The sequence below is a fragment of the Bos javanicus genome, chromosome 17 (genome assembly GCF_032452875.1).
Source record: "Bos javanicus breed banteng chromosome 17, ARS-OSU_banteng_1.0, whole genome shotgun sequence".
NCBI lineage: Eukaryota > Metazoa > Chordata > Mammalia > Artiodactyla > Bovidae > Bos > Bos javanicus.
Window position 1 is genome coordinate 70260525 of NC_083884.1, and position 17127 is coordinate 70277651.

The 17127-nt window shown below is 52.7% G+C and overlaps 1 protein-coding gene across 15 annotated transcripts in view; it reads right to left on the minus strand.

Annotated features, from left to right (window-relative positions):
* Positions 1–427: 427 nt before the first annotated feature.
* MORC2 (MORC family CW-type zinc finger 2) overlaps positions 428–17127 on the minus strand; it is a 42931-nt gene continuing 26231 nt past the window's right edge. For 5 of the 15 annotated variants that reach the window (XM_061385390.1, XM_061385379.1, XM_061385378.1 and 2 more), the window contains 21 exons: positions 14371–14530; positions 14147–14258; positions 13619–13744; positions 13106–13185; positions 12382–12464; positions 11808–11893; positions 10371–10511; positions 10124–10278; positions 9874–10002; positions 9284–9389; positions 8862–8994; positions 7757–7831; positions 7298–7678; positions 6650–6784; positions 6223–6277; positions 5686–5845; positions 5339–5581; positions 5156–5249; positions 3235–3423; positions 2495–2548; positions 428–2095 (listed from right to left, as the gene is read on the minus strand). In XM_061385390.1, the coding sequence (XP_061241374.1) occupies positions 2027–2095; positions 2495–2548; positions 3235–3423; positions 5156–5249; positions 5339–5581; positions 5686–5845; positions 6223–6277; positions 6650–6784; positions 7298–7678; positions 7757–7831; positions 8862–8994; positions 9284–9389; positions 9874–10002; positions 10124–10278; positions 10371–10511; positions 11808–11893; positions 12382–12464; positions 13106–13185; positions 13619–13744; positions 14147–14258; positions 14371–14530 (2766 nt within the window). In that variant the 3' untranslated portion in view covers positions 428–2026. The remainder of the gene's footprint in view (positions 2096–2494; positions 2549–3234; positions 3424–5155; positions 5250–5338; positions 5582–5685; positions 5846–6222; positions 6278–6649; positions 6785–7297; positions 7679–7756; positions 7832–8861; positions 8995–9283; positions 9390–9873; positions 10003–10123; positions 10279–10370; positions 10512–11807; positions 11894–12381; positions 12465–13105; positions 13186–13618; positions 13745–14146; positions 14259–14370; positions 14531–17127) is intronic. The other 10 variants (XM_061385380.1, XM_061385383.1, XM_061385382.1 and 7 more) reach the window with 10 other exon arrangements.

Below are 17127 nucleotides of genomic sequence, written 5' to 3' on the forward strand. Positions count from 1 at the left end.
ACCAAAAATATTCCTCCTGCTCCATAAAAACAGGTTTCTGCACCCATTCACCTTCTTGCAACAGACCTTCCAGACCATCCTCTTCTTCCCAAGTTGTTAGACAATTCCAAGCAGCTTAGTTACCCAGTTTAGAAGGGAGTTCCTGCATCTTATCTTCCTGCCCAGAATGGCAACAGCTCTGCCTGGAAGCAGGCTGTATTCAGCACCGCTGTTGTTGGGTTTAAACAGCAGAGTAGGAACACCTGGAAGTTGAAGCTAAAATATTTACGAACTTCAGTATGTCAGTTTCTGTGGGTGTCAAAGACGGTGAAGATGTAAGACAATGAAGATGGAGATGAGGAAGAACTTGAAGACAGCTTAAAGACACATGGTGGAAAGAATGAAGAGGAGGAAGGTGCTGGGTTTTACTAGAAGAAAACAGACTGAGTTCAGGAGTCTCACCAGTAAAAGTTTATAGTATTGCATTTTGATTACAGGTGTGTAAATAAAAACCTTGAGTATTACCCCCTGGTAAAAATGCAGAATCAGCTTCTATCTAGATTAAAACAAAGTTTGAGGACAAAAATGGATCATATGCTGCCTGTGATGAAGAAAACGAGCTGGACAGGATAGGAACCACCAGCTCAAGAAACCCCAAGACTCTTGGAAAATCTTCTGAGGAAGAGGTCAGGGCCTCCCTGGTATTTCTCCGGAACAGCCCTTGCCCAGGGGTGTGGTTTTGAGAAGTCCCAAGCCCACAAATCATAGGCACTTCTGGCCACATGCACAAGTGGGCAAAGAGCTTAATTCCCGTGGCCTGCCTCCCTCACCATTGCTTCCCCATCTCCTGCAGTCTTCATAGGGCGGCACGTGGCCACTGCTGAGCAGAGGTGGGCAGATGCTGGAAACACACCGAGAGGTCAGAATTGCAGACCAGTGGGGCAAGATCATGGTTCTTGTGCCTTCAGAAAACCCGAAGTCCCCAAATACAGGGGGGTAAGGAGTGAGTTGGGGGAAATCGAACCAGAACTTTTCCAATGGCCATTATAGAAAACTCAGCGACTCTGGCCTTGGTCTTTGACCCTGAGTTGTTTGAGGACCACAGCAGTATGAGGCTGTGACTAGGCAGAGGGAGGCATGGCGTGCTCAGGGGCTCGGTGACCCCCTCCTCCCATCTGCCCCAAACCAGAGACCCTGACAGGACGTGGTGGGGTGAACAGAGGCGAAGCAATAAGAGCAGCAGCCCTCCCCAGGACCCTGCCACAGTGGCAGATGAGGCCACCACCAGACCAGCACAGCGCTCCTTCACACACAGGATTCCTAAGGGGACTCCTTTGGAACGCAAATGATGTGCTACCCAGGTCAGCAGTCTGACCAGTCAGATCTGTCCACGCCTTAACCTGGACTCAAGTTTTTGTGGCAGGAAACCTCACCATCTACCGCTAGCTAAGGAAATGTCCGGCAGGGAGAATTTAGGTGGTGGATGGGGAAGCTGAACAGGAGGATCTTTCTTCCCCGAGCTGACTGCACAGTGCCACAGCCGAGAAGACCGACCACTCGGACCACCACTCACCTCCCTGACCTGAGACAGGGAGCTCCTCAGCGCTAAGCCTCCTGCTGATGGTAGCCCCATGGAGATCCCCTGGATTGAAGCTCCTGGGGGAGCACCAGCCTGGGAAGGGTCCTGTCCCTCCCCCAGCCCTGCCCCTGGAGCCCCTCCAACTTCCAAACGGCGCTGGAATTCACCACATCTTGAGGAACCAGGAGCCGAGAGAAGCAACTCAAGACTTGGCATCCTGGTTCTGTCCTTTGCCCAAGAGTCACCAAAAAAATGTATGGTCTCACAGCAGGCACAGCATGTTGTTTCTTTCAAAAAATAAATATTTATCAACTTAGGGTGGAAGAGTCAAAGAGTCAGTCTCTCTCCCACCAAAAGCACAGATATCCCGTGAGTCAAACCAAGGTAAGTCCATCAACCCATAAATGAAACGCCACCCTCAGGAGCTCTGCCTTGAGGGGCAGGGGAGCTGATCTCTGGCTCCGGGCCCTAGTCCCCCTTGGTGATCAGGTCCTCGATGTAGGCATCCAGCTCGTCGTCTGTGTTAATGTCTAAGTCCTGGAACAGAGCAGGGCAGGGTCAAACGGGGCTCACAGGGTGGTGGGAGGCCCGCCTCCCCAGCCTTCTTGCAGCCCAGGCCATGCCCTCTACTCTCCCCCTCCACCCTGTCGAGCCGCCCTTGATCATCCATCCCCTCTCCGTCCTCCCACTCCTGCCCGCCTCCCCCCACCCAGGTCCCGCCTGCCCCAGCCTCACTCTTACACTCAACACATCCAACAGCTTGGTCCCACCACCCACCCCGGGTTGTTCCCATCTCAGTACAGGCCTCCCGCCTTCCCTCCACTCAGGGACTCAGACAGACTCGAGCAGTCGCCCTTGCTCCCCCGTCCTCCCCTCAGACACTTCTCTCCCTCCTCACTGGCACCATCCAAGGTTCAGGCCTCCAGAATCTCTCACCCAGATAACTGGGAACCTCCTCAGTGGAGTCCTGGACTCTAACCTCGGCCTCTCCTACAACCAACCAAAGTAAGTGTCTTAGGCTGCACACGTCTCAGCACCACAAGGTCCAAGGACCTCCCACCTGGTACAGGGCCCTGCCATGGGCCCTGCTCTTCTCTCTGCCTGCAGTTCACACCCCACCCCAGCACGTCTGCTTCTGCCTTGGGCCCAACCACCTCCTCACAGAGGCTCCCCTGACACTCTAGTACAGTGGCTTCCTGTTGCTCTCTCCTGTTTCCTTTGTGGCACTTCCTGCCGTCAACAGTTCTGTCTCCTCCCTCTGCTGTGCTCCGAGAGCAGGGCCCCTATTGGTCACCAGGGGTCACAGGACAGGGATCCCCAGTTTCCTGCCCAGATGAAGGGCTGAGACCACAGGACATTCCCCACTTGTGGGCTACCCACTCCCATCCAGGCGTCATCTGGAAAACCAAGAATGTCTTTGTTTCATGACCCCGAAGTGTCTCAAACCAGGTTGCAGGTCACCATGTCTAAACAAGGGCAGAAGTCTGATACCGTGGGTCTGGCTGGGATGAGGCCCAGGCAGCCGCACCACCTCCAGCCCTCCTGGTCAGGATGCTGTGCCGCCAGGGTTGGAACCACACATTCCTATGAGTGGGGAGAAGGGAGCACGAGGTACCCAGCCCCCCCCGCCCAAGACACCAGGTGGTCCGCTGCAATGAGAGGGTGGCCTGGCTCACCTCCTGCACCTTTTGTAGGAGTGCCACGATGTTGGTCCTCAGCTTCTGCAGCTTCTCCTCGGTCTCACGCAGCTTTCTCTCGGATGTGCGCAGGCTCTCCTCAGAAGCCTTGGCCCGCGAGTCGGCACGGCTCTGGTAGGAATGGCACAGGTTCTGGAGCCCGACTTCATACTGCTTGAAGTACTCTTTCTGTCGGAAGAGAAGCCAGCGGGTAAGTGCGTGGGCTCACAAGGGTCCCCAGGGCCCTTCCAGACGAGCACTGGTGTCCCCAACTGGCTCGGCACCAGGAAGCTCGGCCTGAATGGATATCAAACCCAGGAGCCAGTGCCCCTGCAGCTCCGAGAGGAAAGACCTTGAGGCCCACCTCACAGGGCTGCCTCAAGGGTGGAGACGGGATCACACACAGGAAGCACTTGGCAAAGAGCTCTGCAAACCCCAAGCCGTGAGTAAACATGAGGCACGATCCTCAACCATTCTCCTTTTAACTTGCCAACAGCACTGATGAGCAATCCACATCCAGGTCACACCCAACCAGTATGTACTGGGCTCGTCAGTAGCAGACAGCCCATCCATGTTTGTGAAGTATGTTTACACAGCATACAACTTTTCACCATCTTCTCCAAGCACCTGAAAGTCCCCAGCAGTGTGTAGTGATGTTAACCAGCAGCTTCTCTAGACAGGAGCTTTTCCAAAGTAGCAGAACACTTGTTTTGAGTGAAAGTTACATGGTATCTCAATATGAAAAACAATTTAGGTGTATCTCTTTATGTTTATTTTCAAAGTTATTATGATTTACTCATGAATCACTAGTGAGAATGAAAGGGCCATTTTGATGAACACAAACCTAGAACCAGCAGTCTGGCTGACCACCACAGTCTCTCCAACTATAGCATTTATTTACTTCTTTGAAGACCTATGAGCTACCCAGCACTGAGTGGCTCCTCAGTGCTGTTTTTAAAACGTTGTTAGAACGCTTTATTTACAATCTAGAATACTATCCTAGTAAATCAAGATGGCAACAGAAACTTCAAGTTCTGCACAGAAAATAATTATCACTTGGCAGCTCAAAATAAACGTTCAAGCAGGTGCCAAGAGTATTAAAATTTAACATACAATGTCATGAGCCTAACTATGATTCCTGTATGTTTTTGAATTTTTTCACTTTTAAGCCATTACAGATTCACATGCAGTTGTGTTACTTTTAAAGTACACATTTGAATCTAGTATTGCAGGGCACCTGAGCGCTTCATGGAGCGCTTTGGCAGCATGAGGAGAAGTAGGATGGTCGTTGACAAACGGACACAGACACAGTGAACATTGTTCTGGTGTGTCCCTAAGATGGAAGTATGAAAGTTTGAGTTATTTTAGGCATTTCCCTTAGGAGCTATTAAGGTGGCCCATTAGTGGTGCCTCCTTTTACAAGCGTGAGCGAAAGACTATTTCCGGCTCAGACACTCCTGCTGACCGTGCTTTGGCCTGGGTCATGCCCGCTGTAGAAATCCCACTGCACCCAGGCTTTGCTCGTTTTGGCAACAGCCTGAAGCCAAAAGCAACGAAGCTGACAAGAGGATGGCAGGCCAAGCCTGCTGGCCTATCAGCAGTGTGTTCCCAGGACCTGCAGAAGACGCCTGCAGCCCAAACAAGGGCGAGCACTGAGGCGCAGCAGCTCCCTGGGAACCCTGGGAACTCATCGCCTGGAGAGCAAGACCCTTGTCCTCTCAAGGTGTTCCGGGTTCAAGTCTTGGCTCTATCACAGCAGACTGTTAACCTCTCTGAGCCTGAGTTTCTTCAACTCCTAGCCTCATTTCCTTGAAGTGGAATGGAGATAAAACTCCCTGCTTTTCTCTCGGACAGACTTCATGGAGCACACAACTGAGACCTGGCAGTCACAAGAAGCACCAAGGTGGGTGGGTAGACTCACCAGAGGAAACGAGATCAGCTCATCTGAATTCATAGCACTCAGCTCCTTCTTAGAGATGGGGAAACTTGGAGGCAGGAAGTACCGTAAACAATTCCTGAACAAGAAGGAAGGTGGGACAGGAAATCAGAATGGCACAGAGTCGGAGGGAGCCACCACTGGTCCCGGAGCAGGACGATGACACACCGAAGAATCTGGACGAGGAGGTCAATGGTCTCGTGGTTGGTGCTGGGGGCGGTGGTGTCAGGCTCGATGGGGATGCAGTCCGAGGTGGAGGGCTCCACCGTGGCTACAGCTTGCTGGGCCACCAAATCCCCCGCCGGGGCCGCCGCCACCGCCGCCTCTTCCCCGCCCTGGCGCGTGTCTGGGCTCTCATACTCTGGGGACGGGGGCTTCATCAACCGCACATCGTCGCTGCCTTTCTCCACCCTAGGGAGAACCCAGTGTTTGCCACACGTGTTCCAGGCTCCCAGGCGGGCTGCCTGCCCCTGCCCTGGCCAACTGTCAACCCATCTTCCTGGAAGGGGTGTTACCAGCGATCTCTTGGTGTTGTGTCCGTGGGCACATAGTCAAATTTCACCTTCCACCGCATCGCATTCTTGCCCACCTCCACAGCTGTGACACGGCCTGTGTACCACTCCCTATTCACACGCACCTCCACGTGCAGCCCTTTATCTGAGAGTGGGAGCAGGGCTGGAGTCAGAAAAGTGGATGCACTAGAGCCACCCACCCAGCCAGGGCCACCCAGGTTCACAGACAAGAATCCCTAGAAGCTTGATCCCACTACGCCAGGGACGTGGAGCCCAGCCACCTTGGCCTCTTTCCCCCACTTCCCCCTCACGAGGGTGCCACAGAGCAGCAGCATGAGTGACAGCCAGAGGTGAACACCAAGGAACTGACGCTAAAAATAAACATGAAGCTGTGCTATCCTCAGAAGGCTTCTCCGAATTAACACTTGAAACCACTGTTGGAGGAGAGCCCAGAGCCAACAAAGCCTTCGCAATGAGGTGCCGCTGACCAAGGGACCCTTTCCCACTGCCCCAGAGGCTCCAGGCACCTCCTGAACTTACCTTTCTGAGCCCTCTTGAGGTCAGCCGAGTCCTCTTCCCCAGAGCTGTCTGAGAGCTGCAAGGACAGTCTGTTAGAGATACCGCCAGTGCCCCTGCAGAGCAGACCATCTGCCCGGGGTCATCTCATGCCACCTCAGGCAGCCTCTTAAATGCCCGAGTTTCACGGAGAACCACTCTCTCAACCACTATCTCAGTATCTACACACCTGCCTCCAAAAACCTCGATGAACAAGAGGAGGCAAGGGGCAGAGAGGCACAGATCTGCATGGGTGTCAGCTCAGGCCTTGAGCAGAGGCACAGTGCATCTCAAGACCCTCCCAGGCACTGGCTTCTAGGCGTGTGTACGACTGTGAGCCCCTCAGAGGGGGCCTGGGCTTCTGGTCAGCTCGTGTCAGACTGCAGGGGTGGGGAGGAGGCTGAGGACCTACCTCATTCAAGTCCTTCTTTTCCTCCTTCACAACCAACTTGCCCCGCTTGGACCTCTCCTTCCTCTTCTCAGCCTCTTCCTCTGCTTCTTCCTCATCAGAGACCCCGAGGCTCCGCTTCCGACTGGGAGTGGCCTGCTGCAAAAGCAGCAGGAATGTGAGGGACTCTTTCAGCCCCTCAGGTGCTGGAAGAGCCCATGTGATGTAAAGGAGCCGTTCAGAGAGGGGCCTGTGGGTCTCCGTGCCCACCAGGGCTGGGCACCCAACACAACGAGGGACAGGGCAACCCCCAGGCCCAACACCCACGAGGACCTCTGCTCAGAGCTGTCACGGCAGGGCCCTCTCGGTTCACACCTCACTGAGCCACACCCACCACTGCTGTCACCAAGATGCACCCTCTGCCCAGAGCAGGAGAAGCCAGTGGAGGTGACTTGAGTCTGTGGGGTACCAAACCTCAGAGGGGTACCACAGAACTTCCTGGACAGGGGACCAACAAGCTCTGTGCCCCCCACCCAGTGCCTTCACACCCCTCTCCTTTGCAGGGGCAGCAGGGAAGCCGGATTTCCACCAAGCACCGCCCCCATGCAACCAACACTGCCCCTCCATCCCTGTACCACTGCGGGCGGCGCTGGGGGAGCTGCAGCAGCTCACCGGGGAGAGTTTAGTGGGCAGCTCTGGCTTCTTGACCACTGGAGTCTTCAGAGCTCGGGAGGAAGGGACCTCCCGAGGGCTCCTGGAGTTGGGCTGGGGAGATGGTAACGGTGGCTGTACCGGGGGGGTGGGCCGGGACGCAGGCCTGACCAGAGTGTTGGCAGGCTTCCGGGGTGCCTCGGGAGGCTGGAGTAGCCGGGAAGTGCTGGCCTCCTCCCGGGCGGCTGGGGCAGCAGGCTTTGGGGCATTACTGATGACAGGAGCCTTTCTGGGCTGGTTGGCTGGCCTGGGTGCTTGCAGAGAAGGGGGTCTGCTCGGGGCATTCTTGATCACAGCAGGTAAAGGAGGCGACCGAGGACGCTGAGGTCTACGTGCAGGTTCCTGAAAGAGGCTCAGAGAGTGAGAATACCAATCCCAGCATGAGACCCAAGAAGAGCCCCCGCCACCCCAGGGCTTCACCTCAGAGGAAGGTCTGGTGGTCACTTCCAAGGGCAGTTTCTTCAGGTCAGCCTGGGAGCGAATGGGTGTGGTTTTCTGCAGGGTAAACAGGATGAGTAGGTTGTCTGGTGCTTGGAAGTCAACTCTTTTTGGAGCCCTCTCTATTTGGGACAGTGGGCAAATAAAGACCATCTGGACCACAGTCCTAATATTACAAGCCTCCCATTCTCACTGAGAAGACAAACTCACAGACAGTAAACCACCAGCAAATTACAAGATTCTACATCATTATTCCAGCAACCAAGAGACGGGAAAAGTATCAATGGACAAAATTCCTACAAAACAAGGCAAAAAAGACGGGAGATCCCTGATGGACAAAGCCAGAAAGGACCCATGGGATTTGGCAGATGGAGGAACATACAATACGATGAGAGCACCTGCCTGACCAGAAGCCAGAAAGGAAAACGCTTTTGTAATAAACATGATAAAAGGTTGAGGCTACATACATACCTTAAAAAACCCTGACTAATCAATTAAGGAAAAAACAATAACCAGTTTTGAAAAGAAATATGTGAAAAAAATGGTTCAATTTTAGAAATATGAAATTCAAATTATAAGATGTGTATCTTTTTTCAAGTTTTCAAAAACATTTAAAAAGTACTTGTATTAAAAAAACCTACGATATAATACATCTTCTGGAGGACACCTTGGAAATAAATCCACAGAATTTTAAAAATCCTTTTACTCTTTCAAATTCACTTCTGGAAAACTATCCTATAAAAATAATTAGACCTAAAAAAAAGTATGTCTGTGTGATTTGACACAAAAGTCATGATCTCCATATTTCCAATAAGAAATACATGTATTTATGCTAGTGGTCATGAAAAGCTGGATATGAAGTTAACAGTTACCTCTAAAATAGGATATTTCCTGGAGTTTCAAAACATTCCAAATGAATTGGACCTCTTTGTCATATACAATTTTTTTTCAGAATAATCAAGGCATAGGAGAAGAGGGTGTTGGGAAGCTCGGGCAGTGCTTATGGGTTCAAAAGGAGAGTGAAACTAGCCTGAGGGGACAGACGAGCTACTGAGGGGCCCTGCCCATCTGTCCAGTGCCCACTCACTTGCAGGGCCTCCAGCTTCTCCTGCTGCTGGCGAATTTTTTCTGTCAATTGCTTCTGCTTCTCTTCCTGTGTCTTCAGGTCCTTTTTCAATGTTCCCAAGGGAAACTTCTGCTTCTGTTCTGAAGCCTCACACCTGTGGAGAGAAAGTGCTAGAGCAGGCATGGCAAGACGGTTCCAGGTAGGGCAGGGTCCTTTGTCCTCAGCCAGCCCGTGCTCTTTCTCATCAGAGCAACCTCAGACCTCCCAAACGCACAGAATACTCACTGCAGGACACGCTTCTGTATTTCCAGGCACTTAGTATGCACAGCAAGACAGAGATGTAAGGATAGAGCAGTGACCTCAAGAAGCACAGTAGAAGGGTGGAGGAAGCTCAGGGGGTGTGGGGGGATGCCCACAAACTCCTTGTTAGAAAAAGAGCTCACCGGTCCTGCTCAGGATCAGGGTTCATGGAGCAAACCCAAGTGTCAGGGTAATCTCTCTCCACAGAATTCAGCTGAAAGGGGAGTGTCCGCCACTTCAGACACAGATCTGTGACACAAAAAACACCCCCAAGCGTCGGCATGCCCACCAATAACAGTCAGGCTCCTCCCAGCCAGGCCCAAGACAGAGATGCCCCTGACTGTCTATGCAAAGATCCTCAGCCTGGCTCCACCTCTGCCTTCCTAACAGAACAGTCACTCTTCCCAGGGACAGTGATTCCAGCAAGGATGGAAACTTTATTCATACACCCTCAGCGGCCCCAGCCCTCTCCTGCTTCCAGCAGGATCCTGGCTCAGTCATCACTCACATTTCTACCCATGTGGTACCACACTGGGTTAGATGACCTCCTGCCTCATTCAGGTGGAACACATGGGCAAGGCACAGTCCCAAGACTGAGTTCCCAGGGCCATCACCAGACAGACTGGTATACCCAGCGAGACAGAAGTCCCTGACTGTCAGCGCAGTGCAGAGACCAGCACGGGGCCACGATGGAAAGGAGCCGGGGAGAGGGGCTGCATGACACCCAGCTCACCACACTGGATGGTGGTTGGGATCTCCATGGATCGCCGCCGCTTGTAGCGCAGGTCACTGGACGGGGGCTGGTTCCAGTTGGCAGAGAGGTAGCCAAACTCATCCCAGAACTTGATGATTCCCCGCTGGGCTGGAAGGCAAACAGCCGTGTGTTGAGTGAGGAGTCGAGTGAGGCATCAGGCCCCTGGACGGGGAGGACCCCGGCTGGCAGGGAGGAGGGCGCCAGCTGGCAGGGAGGGGCGCGGCACTACCGATGGCGATGTCCTTCCAGTACTGCGCCAGGTGCTCCCCCATGGCCCGCAGAAGGTGCCGGTACTCCTTGGCGTCCGCAAAGTCCTGCTTGTTGTGTGTGGGCTCCAGGACCAGGTAGGGCACATCAACGACCCCGACAACCCCGCCGCACGCCCTGCAGGACACAGAGGGAGACACCGCGCTCACCCACTGGCCAAAGCCCACCCACCACCTGTCCACGCAGAAGCCCTCCCTGGCAGCACTCACATGCCACCTTCCAGTTGTGGGCCCACTTTCTCATACATCTTGATCAGGCGGCTACAGTTGTAGATGAACATTCCATCCAGGTCCCGGTGTTCAATGTTGACCCCAAAAACAAAGTTCAGTTCCTTAGGTTCTTTAAGTGCTCTGAGAAGGCGAAAGATAAATTCAAGCAGATCAACCCCTTAACACACACCACAGTGTTTATGATTAAGCTGAAACTTGAAACACTTAGACGTTTTGCCTTTGCATTCAATATGCAACCTGTTAAAGACTCAGTAAGGTCCCTGTGCAGTCACTCTTAGTTCCCCCTAATTAAAAGCAAATGACTTTGGCTTTTGGTATCAAACAGGAATGGATTTAAGAATGAAGCAGATTCTGTGAAGCTGCTGCAAATCTCTGCAAAGATAGCTGTACTTTGGAATAAACACAAGGTAATCTGCAGACAGTAGAGAATCTGCCTGCAATGTAGGAGACTCGGGTTCAATCCTCGATCTTTGGGTTGGGACGATCCCCTGGAGAAGGAAATGGCAACCCACTTCAGTATTCTTGCCTGGAGAATTCCATGGACAGAGGAGCCTGGTGAGCTACAGTTCACGAGATCACAGAGAGTCAGACACAACTGAGCGACTAACACTTTCACTACAGTCTGCATAAACACTCCACCAATGTGACAGTAATTTTAAAGAGACAAAAATTCACAAGAACAATGAACATGTGAGAGAACAAACATCTCATGGGATGTTAACAAAATCATGGAAACTGAAGAGCAGATAGACAACCAGTGGACGGACTCACAAGACAGAAACTGGACACCTAGGCCTGTGGTGAGGAGGTCAAGAAGCAAGCAGGACTCACACCGAGCCTGCAGAGACTCCAGACGCGCAGGCAGACATGGAGATCATGCAATGAGCATGACAAATGCCCAGTTTAGATGAAAAGGAACGAACTCAACCTATAGCATTATTCTATATCTGTAACCAGGGATAAAAATTAAGAGTCGGTATCACCAAGTGGGAGACATATAAGGAACTTTACAATTGTATTTCTTACACGTCCTATATTTTACAAGCTCCATATGATGAGCACTTTATCCACGCTTTCAATGAAAAGAAAAACTAAAAAGGAAGGGAAGAGGACAAGGACAGGGAAGGTGGGGAGAGAGCAGAGGTGAGAGAGAGAAGGGGAGGGAAGGCGAGACAGTGCCCGGAGGACAGGCTGGTGCCCCACTCACGGTGCCGGTTCCGCCCGCCGAGTCCTGGCTCAGGAGGGAGCTGAGCCAGGAGCCACTCCTGGGAATCACAGCACTAAAGGCTTTCTCAAGGGAGCCATGTGTGACAGAGGGCAACCGAGCAGGGTGGGGAGGGAGGCCTCGAGCTCTCTGTCCATCATCCACACAGAAGTACATGGTTACACCAGAGCCGCGGGCGGCCGGGCACTCACCGCTGCTTGGCCTCCTTGATCCGCTTCTTGACGTCGGCTTCCCTGCGCAGAGTAATGGCTGTGTTCTGGACCTGCCGCAACATCACCTAGAGACACACGCCAGCTCCAGATAAGGAGAGGAAGGCCTCTGGGCCACAGCTGGGAATGTCGCAACAACAGGCCTGAACTGCTCACTTTGAATCATGTGGACGCCAAGACCAGACCTGGAAATTTAGCTTTCTGCAGAAAAGGGCCCTTACTAGGGACAAGTTCAAAACCTGTGCTTCATGTTATCAGAGTTGCTGACATTAAGGAAACAGCCCCAACCAAAGCCACAGTCTACAGAGGTGCATATGGCAGAGGAGGGGCAGAGAGCTGCTTCGACCATTACTACTGCGTGTGACCTGGGCAATCGACCCTCTTCCATTTCCTTCTATGAACTGAGGATACTATAACAGTGTCCTCCTCGTGTGGCAAGGTGCCATGAGTGTGCAATAGTGACTACGGAAACATCAACATATCCCATTTCACAGCTTTAGCGCAAGGGTTCGTGATTGGCAGGACATGGAGCCAGGTCAGCAACGCTGAGTCTCACCCTGGAGTCCCGCGTGAGGTCTCCGCCCAGGCGCACTTCCAACGTCCGAGCTTTGCTCTCTGCCTCCCGTGCCTTCTCTTCAGCTGAAATCCAGAAGAAGAAACCATGATAAGGATGCAAAAGGTCAAAACTCTTGGTCAATTCCCCCTTAGTGTGCAGTCCCCATGGGATGCGATGTTTGACACTGTCCGGGAACACGGGAGCGCCGGAGCACAGACTTGCTTGGAAAGTCAAGGAGGCTGCGAGGAAAATAGACACATTTTCCCAACTCTACAAATAAATCAGACAAATAAAAAACTGCCCAAGGCAGCAAAAACTAAACGGTCAGTAGGAGCTGCAAGTTTCCAACATCCTCAGCAAATCACTCTCTGCAAGCGGCCAAGAAGCTCTGCCAGCATGAGAGACCTTGAAATTTTTGCCCTGGAGTCAAGAAAACCAATTTCATGAGTATCTGCGCCAGAGGCCAGCGTGGGATTCTTCGCTTTGGGCAGATGAGCTAAGGAGTTAGTGCTGCTTTAGGTAAGTGCCTATAAATGGGTGAAGGAGTAGCCTGGGGAGAAAAACTGCTGAGGCGACTGGAACGTGGAGGGAGGGTACAAGAGGAACCGGAGCAGAGGTTCAGGACGGCCCACCCTGGGTGCTGGATGGAGCTTTTGCCTGGATCCTGCTTTTGCCACAAGTCCCCAGACAATCCTGCCAACCCTCCTGCCCAAGGGTTCATTACCAATCCTCGCCACGTGCTCAGCTTTCTTCACCTCCTGCTCCGCACGGGTCTTGAACCGGCTTGATGTGTACTTGTACATCCTGGGGGAGAGGTAGGTAACCTCAGGGCCCAAGTAAGAGGGACCCAGGGCAGCAAAGGTCCTCACCGGCCACCCCGTGAGTCGAAGCTGGGTTTCTTTTAGCAAAAAGACTCAATTCCCTACCCCACTTGCCCTCTGCCTCCTGTTCCATCTCTGAAAAGCAGCCTCCCTGCACTCACTGACATAGCCCCCTGTGCCAGCTGAGCACCCTCCACCTCAGAAGGCACATTCAGCGAGCCCCCCAAGCCAGCTCCACCCCTCCCTCAGTACCCAACAAGTTTCTCCGCAGTAAATCGCAAGCAGTTTAAAGGCCCAAATGCAGTCAACACTGTCAGCCACTCATCCACCACGACTCCAACAATGCCCCAAAGACACTTGGTCAGGCCCCGTCCTAGGCCTGAGGAAACAGCAGGCCCAGGTGGGCAGGCCCTTACCTGGGCTTGTACAGGCAGCAGGAGAGCCGCTTGGTCTGCACCTTGTGCCCATGGATGAAGATCCGCATCCGGGGATCAATGTAGAGCACGGCAGCGTAGGCACGGAAGGAGCGGCGCTCTGGCTTCCTGGAGGTGCGGGAACAGAGCGTCTGTCTCTGCCCCACTCCCAGGCCACTCCAGGGCTGGCTGCACAGCCTCTCCTCAGGCTCTCCACCTTTCCACTTCCCACCTCGGCTTCTCTTGCTGTCGAGGGGTGCTTTCCCTGGGTGGGCACGTGCCCACCACATCCCCACTATAGACTCGGCAATTCTGCGCCCCTCTAGGCCTCTGTCTCTTCCTCAGTTAAGGAGTTGGGGCAAGGATCTGGATTAGCTGAGGACCTGCTGTCATCCTATTCATCCCTTCTGCCTCATGGCAGGAAGACATGCATTCTTAGATTTGCCAGCTCTAAAGCTGGGGAGTTCAGGGCACATGCTCACCCCTCCCCTCAGGCCACCTCCCTTTGCCTCCCTCCCCAGGCACACTCACGTGCCCTCCAGCGAAGTCTCTGCCATCTGGATATCCCGTGGATTTGAGACTATGTCCAGCTCTGGCTCTCCGTTATCCATGAGTTTGAGGTTGAAGATGATTACCAGCGTTCCTAGGAAACAGAAATCCTCCTATGGTTCTGCCAGGCAACCCCAGCCAACCCCACACCACTCAGGGCTCTGGCACGGTCCGATGCTAGAGCTGCAGGTGCAAAGCTTCCTTACCGCTGTCCCCAAGAATCTTCATGAACTGAGTCATCACCTCCTCTTCATTGCGGAAGGGAGAGTATTTGTAGATGAGTTCTGTCTCGATGGCAAACTTCTCCACGTTGTCTGTGACAGGTTCCCGGGTCCGAGCATTCCAAGTGGGCAACGGGACTATCACCTTTGGAGTAAGCACAGCAGATGCTTTGAAGGAAGCCCCAGAACAGCCTTCCCCCCAAATACGCATCCATCTTGTCCTTCCCCACAGGGGCTCCACACTGGCCCAGAGTCTCCAGCCAGGTGGCAGCAGCTCTAGCTTTGGCCCCTTCCCAAGGCTCCGCCTCAGGTGCTAGGTCCTCTGGGTACATATGCTGGTTGATGGCCAGGCGGTCTCTGCATGAGCAGGTCCCTGCTTGGGATGTCCTTGGTCACCCCCCCATTTTGGTAATAATTCGACTTTTTCCCCTAAGCAAAATATATTTCCAACTATCTAGTGAAACTCCAATACTTTGGCCACTTGATGCGAAGAACTGACTCATTTGAAAAGACCCCAATGCTGGGAAAGATTGAAGGCAGGAAGAGAAGGGGATGATAGAGGATGAGATGGCTGAATGGCATCACCGACTCAATGGACATGGTTTGAGTAAACTCCGGGAGTTGGTGATGGACAGGGAGGCCTGGCGTGTGGCAGTCCATGGGGCCGCAGAGAGTCGGACACAGTTGAGCAACTGAACCGAAGTGAATCCGAAGGTACACACAGACATAACTTACAACTCAGCAATTCTACCCCAGTTATCTACCCTAGGAGAAATTCCTGTATGTACTTACCGACACATGTGTAAGAAAAACAGCAATAACTACGGAACAGATAAGCTAAACTACAGCGTATTCATAGCACGGAATTCTGGGCAGTGATGAAAATGAACCACCTACAGCTACTGCGTCAGCAGAGACGGAGCTCACAGACAGTGACGTGAAAGCGGCAGCGTACAGAATCAACAACAAAGCCGAGGGGGGAGCTCCGCAAGGAGGGGCGTGGGTCCCCTTGTTGATGTATGACAGAAAACCACAAAACGCTGTAAAGCAGTTATCCTGCTGTTAAGTTAAAAACAACCCTACAGTACGGGTCCATTTATATAAAATTCATAACTAGGAAACTAAACTACTGTTCACAAATGCATACACAGGGGACAGAACTATAAAACAAGGAAACGATCATCCCCAAAGCAGCTTCTTCGGAGGTGAAGTGAGGATATGGTGGGTGAGGGGCACAGAGGGACCCCTAGCCTCAGTCTATGACGGTGGCTATGTGAGTACCTGCTTTATGATCTACAGTGTTAACTGCTGCTCTATAGCAAAGCGATTCAGTTACATACACCCAGTTTTAATATGCCCTGTCATATGTATGAGATTTAATCTTACATCTAAGTAATCTTCTAAAAAATCCTACTCTTGTCAATTATACCTCAGTAAAGCTAGGGGGAAAAAGTCCTACTCATTCTTCAAAAACCCTACAGCAAATGCCACTTCTCCAGAGGCATCAACTGAACCTCCCGCAGCTCCCAGGGAGCCCTGTGGCCTGGGATTCCCTCTCCCGAGGGAACAAGCTCTGCACCCCAGCAGGGTCGAAACTGATGCCCACCCTGTGCAGAAGGGGACTCTGTGACTTAACAAGCTCTGTGGTGATAAACTGTTAAGAGTTCTGAGGCACTTCACTGGTTTCTAAGAACCAACCCTGGGGCTGGTTTGGACACATTCCTACCCAGCTGAAAATGATCTTATTTTAAAATCTTGGCTGAGTTCACACTAGAGCAGGATCCAAAACAGTGACCTTCTAGCACCAAGTAAGGAAAAAATTTCAACCTAGCTTTTTGGCCAGGGGTATTGAGCTCCATTTGTGTTCTATGATCTGTGCCTCTCGCCACACCTCTCATCCTTCTCAGCATCCCAGGTGACAACCGCATCGCTTTAACCTGTGGGCACTTCACCGCTTTTGGCATCGCCTGCCGTGGGAACACAGCTCCTTTTCTTTCGGTGTCGCCACTCTCTTGGCTTCCCCTGCACACTAGGACCTCAGCCGTCCACAAACCCTCCTCCTTCCCCTTCCCCTGTCCAACTGACTGACCACCAAATTTGAGGCCCCACGAGATGACGACCACTCATATTTATCCAACTTCCTGCTGGAGTCCCGCCAGGCTACAAACAGCCATGGCCTCTAAACACCAGTGCCCTGATCTTTCCAGTCCAGCCACCAAATAGCCAAACTGATTTTTCCAAAGAGAATCTGACACTGTCACACCCCTGCTTAGATTCCCTTTAGTGGCTGCTTTTAATAAAGTCTCACACACTTCCCAAGGCCTGGGGGTCAAGTCCAACTTGCCCTCCCTGTTCTCCAGAGGCTTCTACCATCTGCCAAGCCCCCACCCACTCTCAGGACCTGGACCACTTCTGCTGACATGCACCCCTCCTCCTGCCACCCTCAGTCATTCACAAAAAGACCCGAAGAGCCCAGCAGGGGCTGCACCCTCCAGCCCCTCCTTCCCAAGAATGCTCTCCTGCTGCGGCACCTGACTCACTGAAAAGGCAAACGCTCTCTGGCTCACCAAGAAAACGCGCACGAGCTCATCTACTTCGATGCAACCTCACATCTAAACAAGGCCAGGGCCCGTCTAAGCACAGCCAGCCAACACAGATGAAAGCCACTGAAACTCTGACCGAATCCGCCTGCTTACACGACAGACATGTTCTCTGCCGACCCGCTCAGCCTCCTTTCTCAAC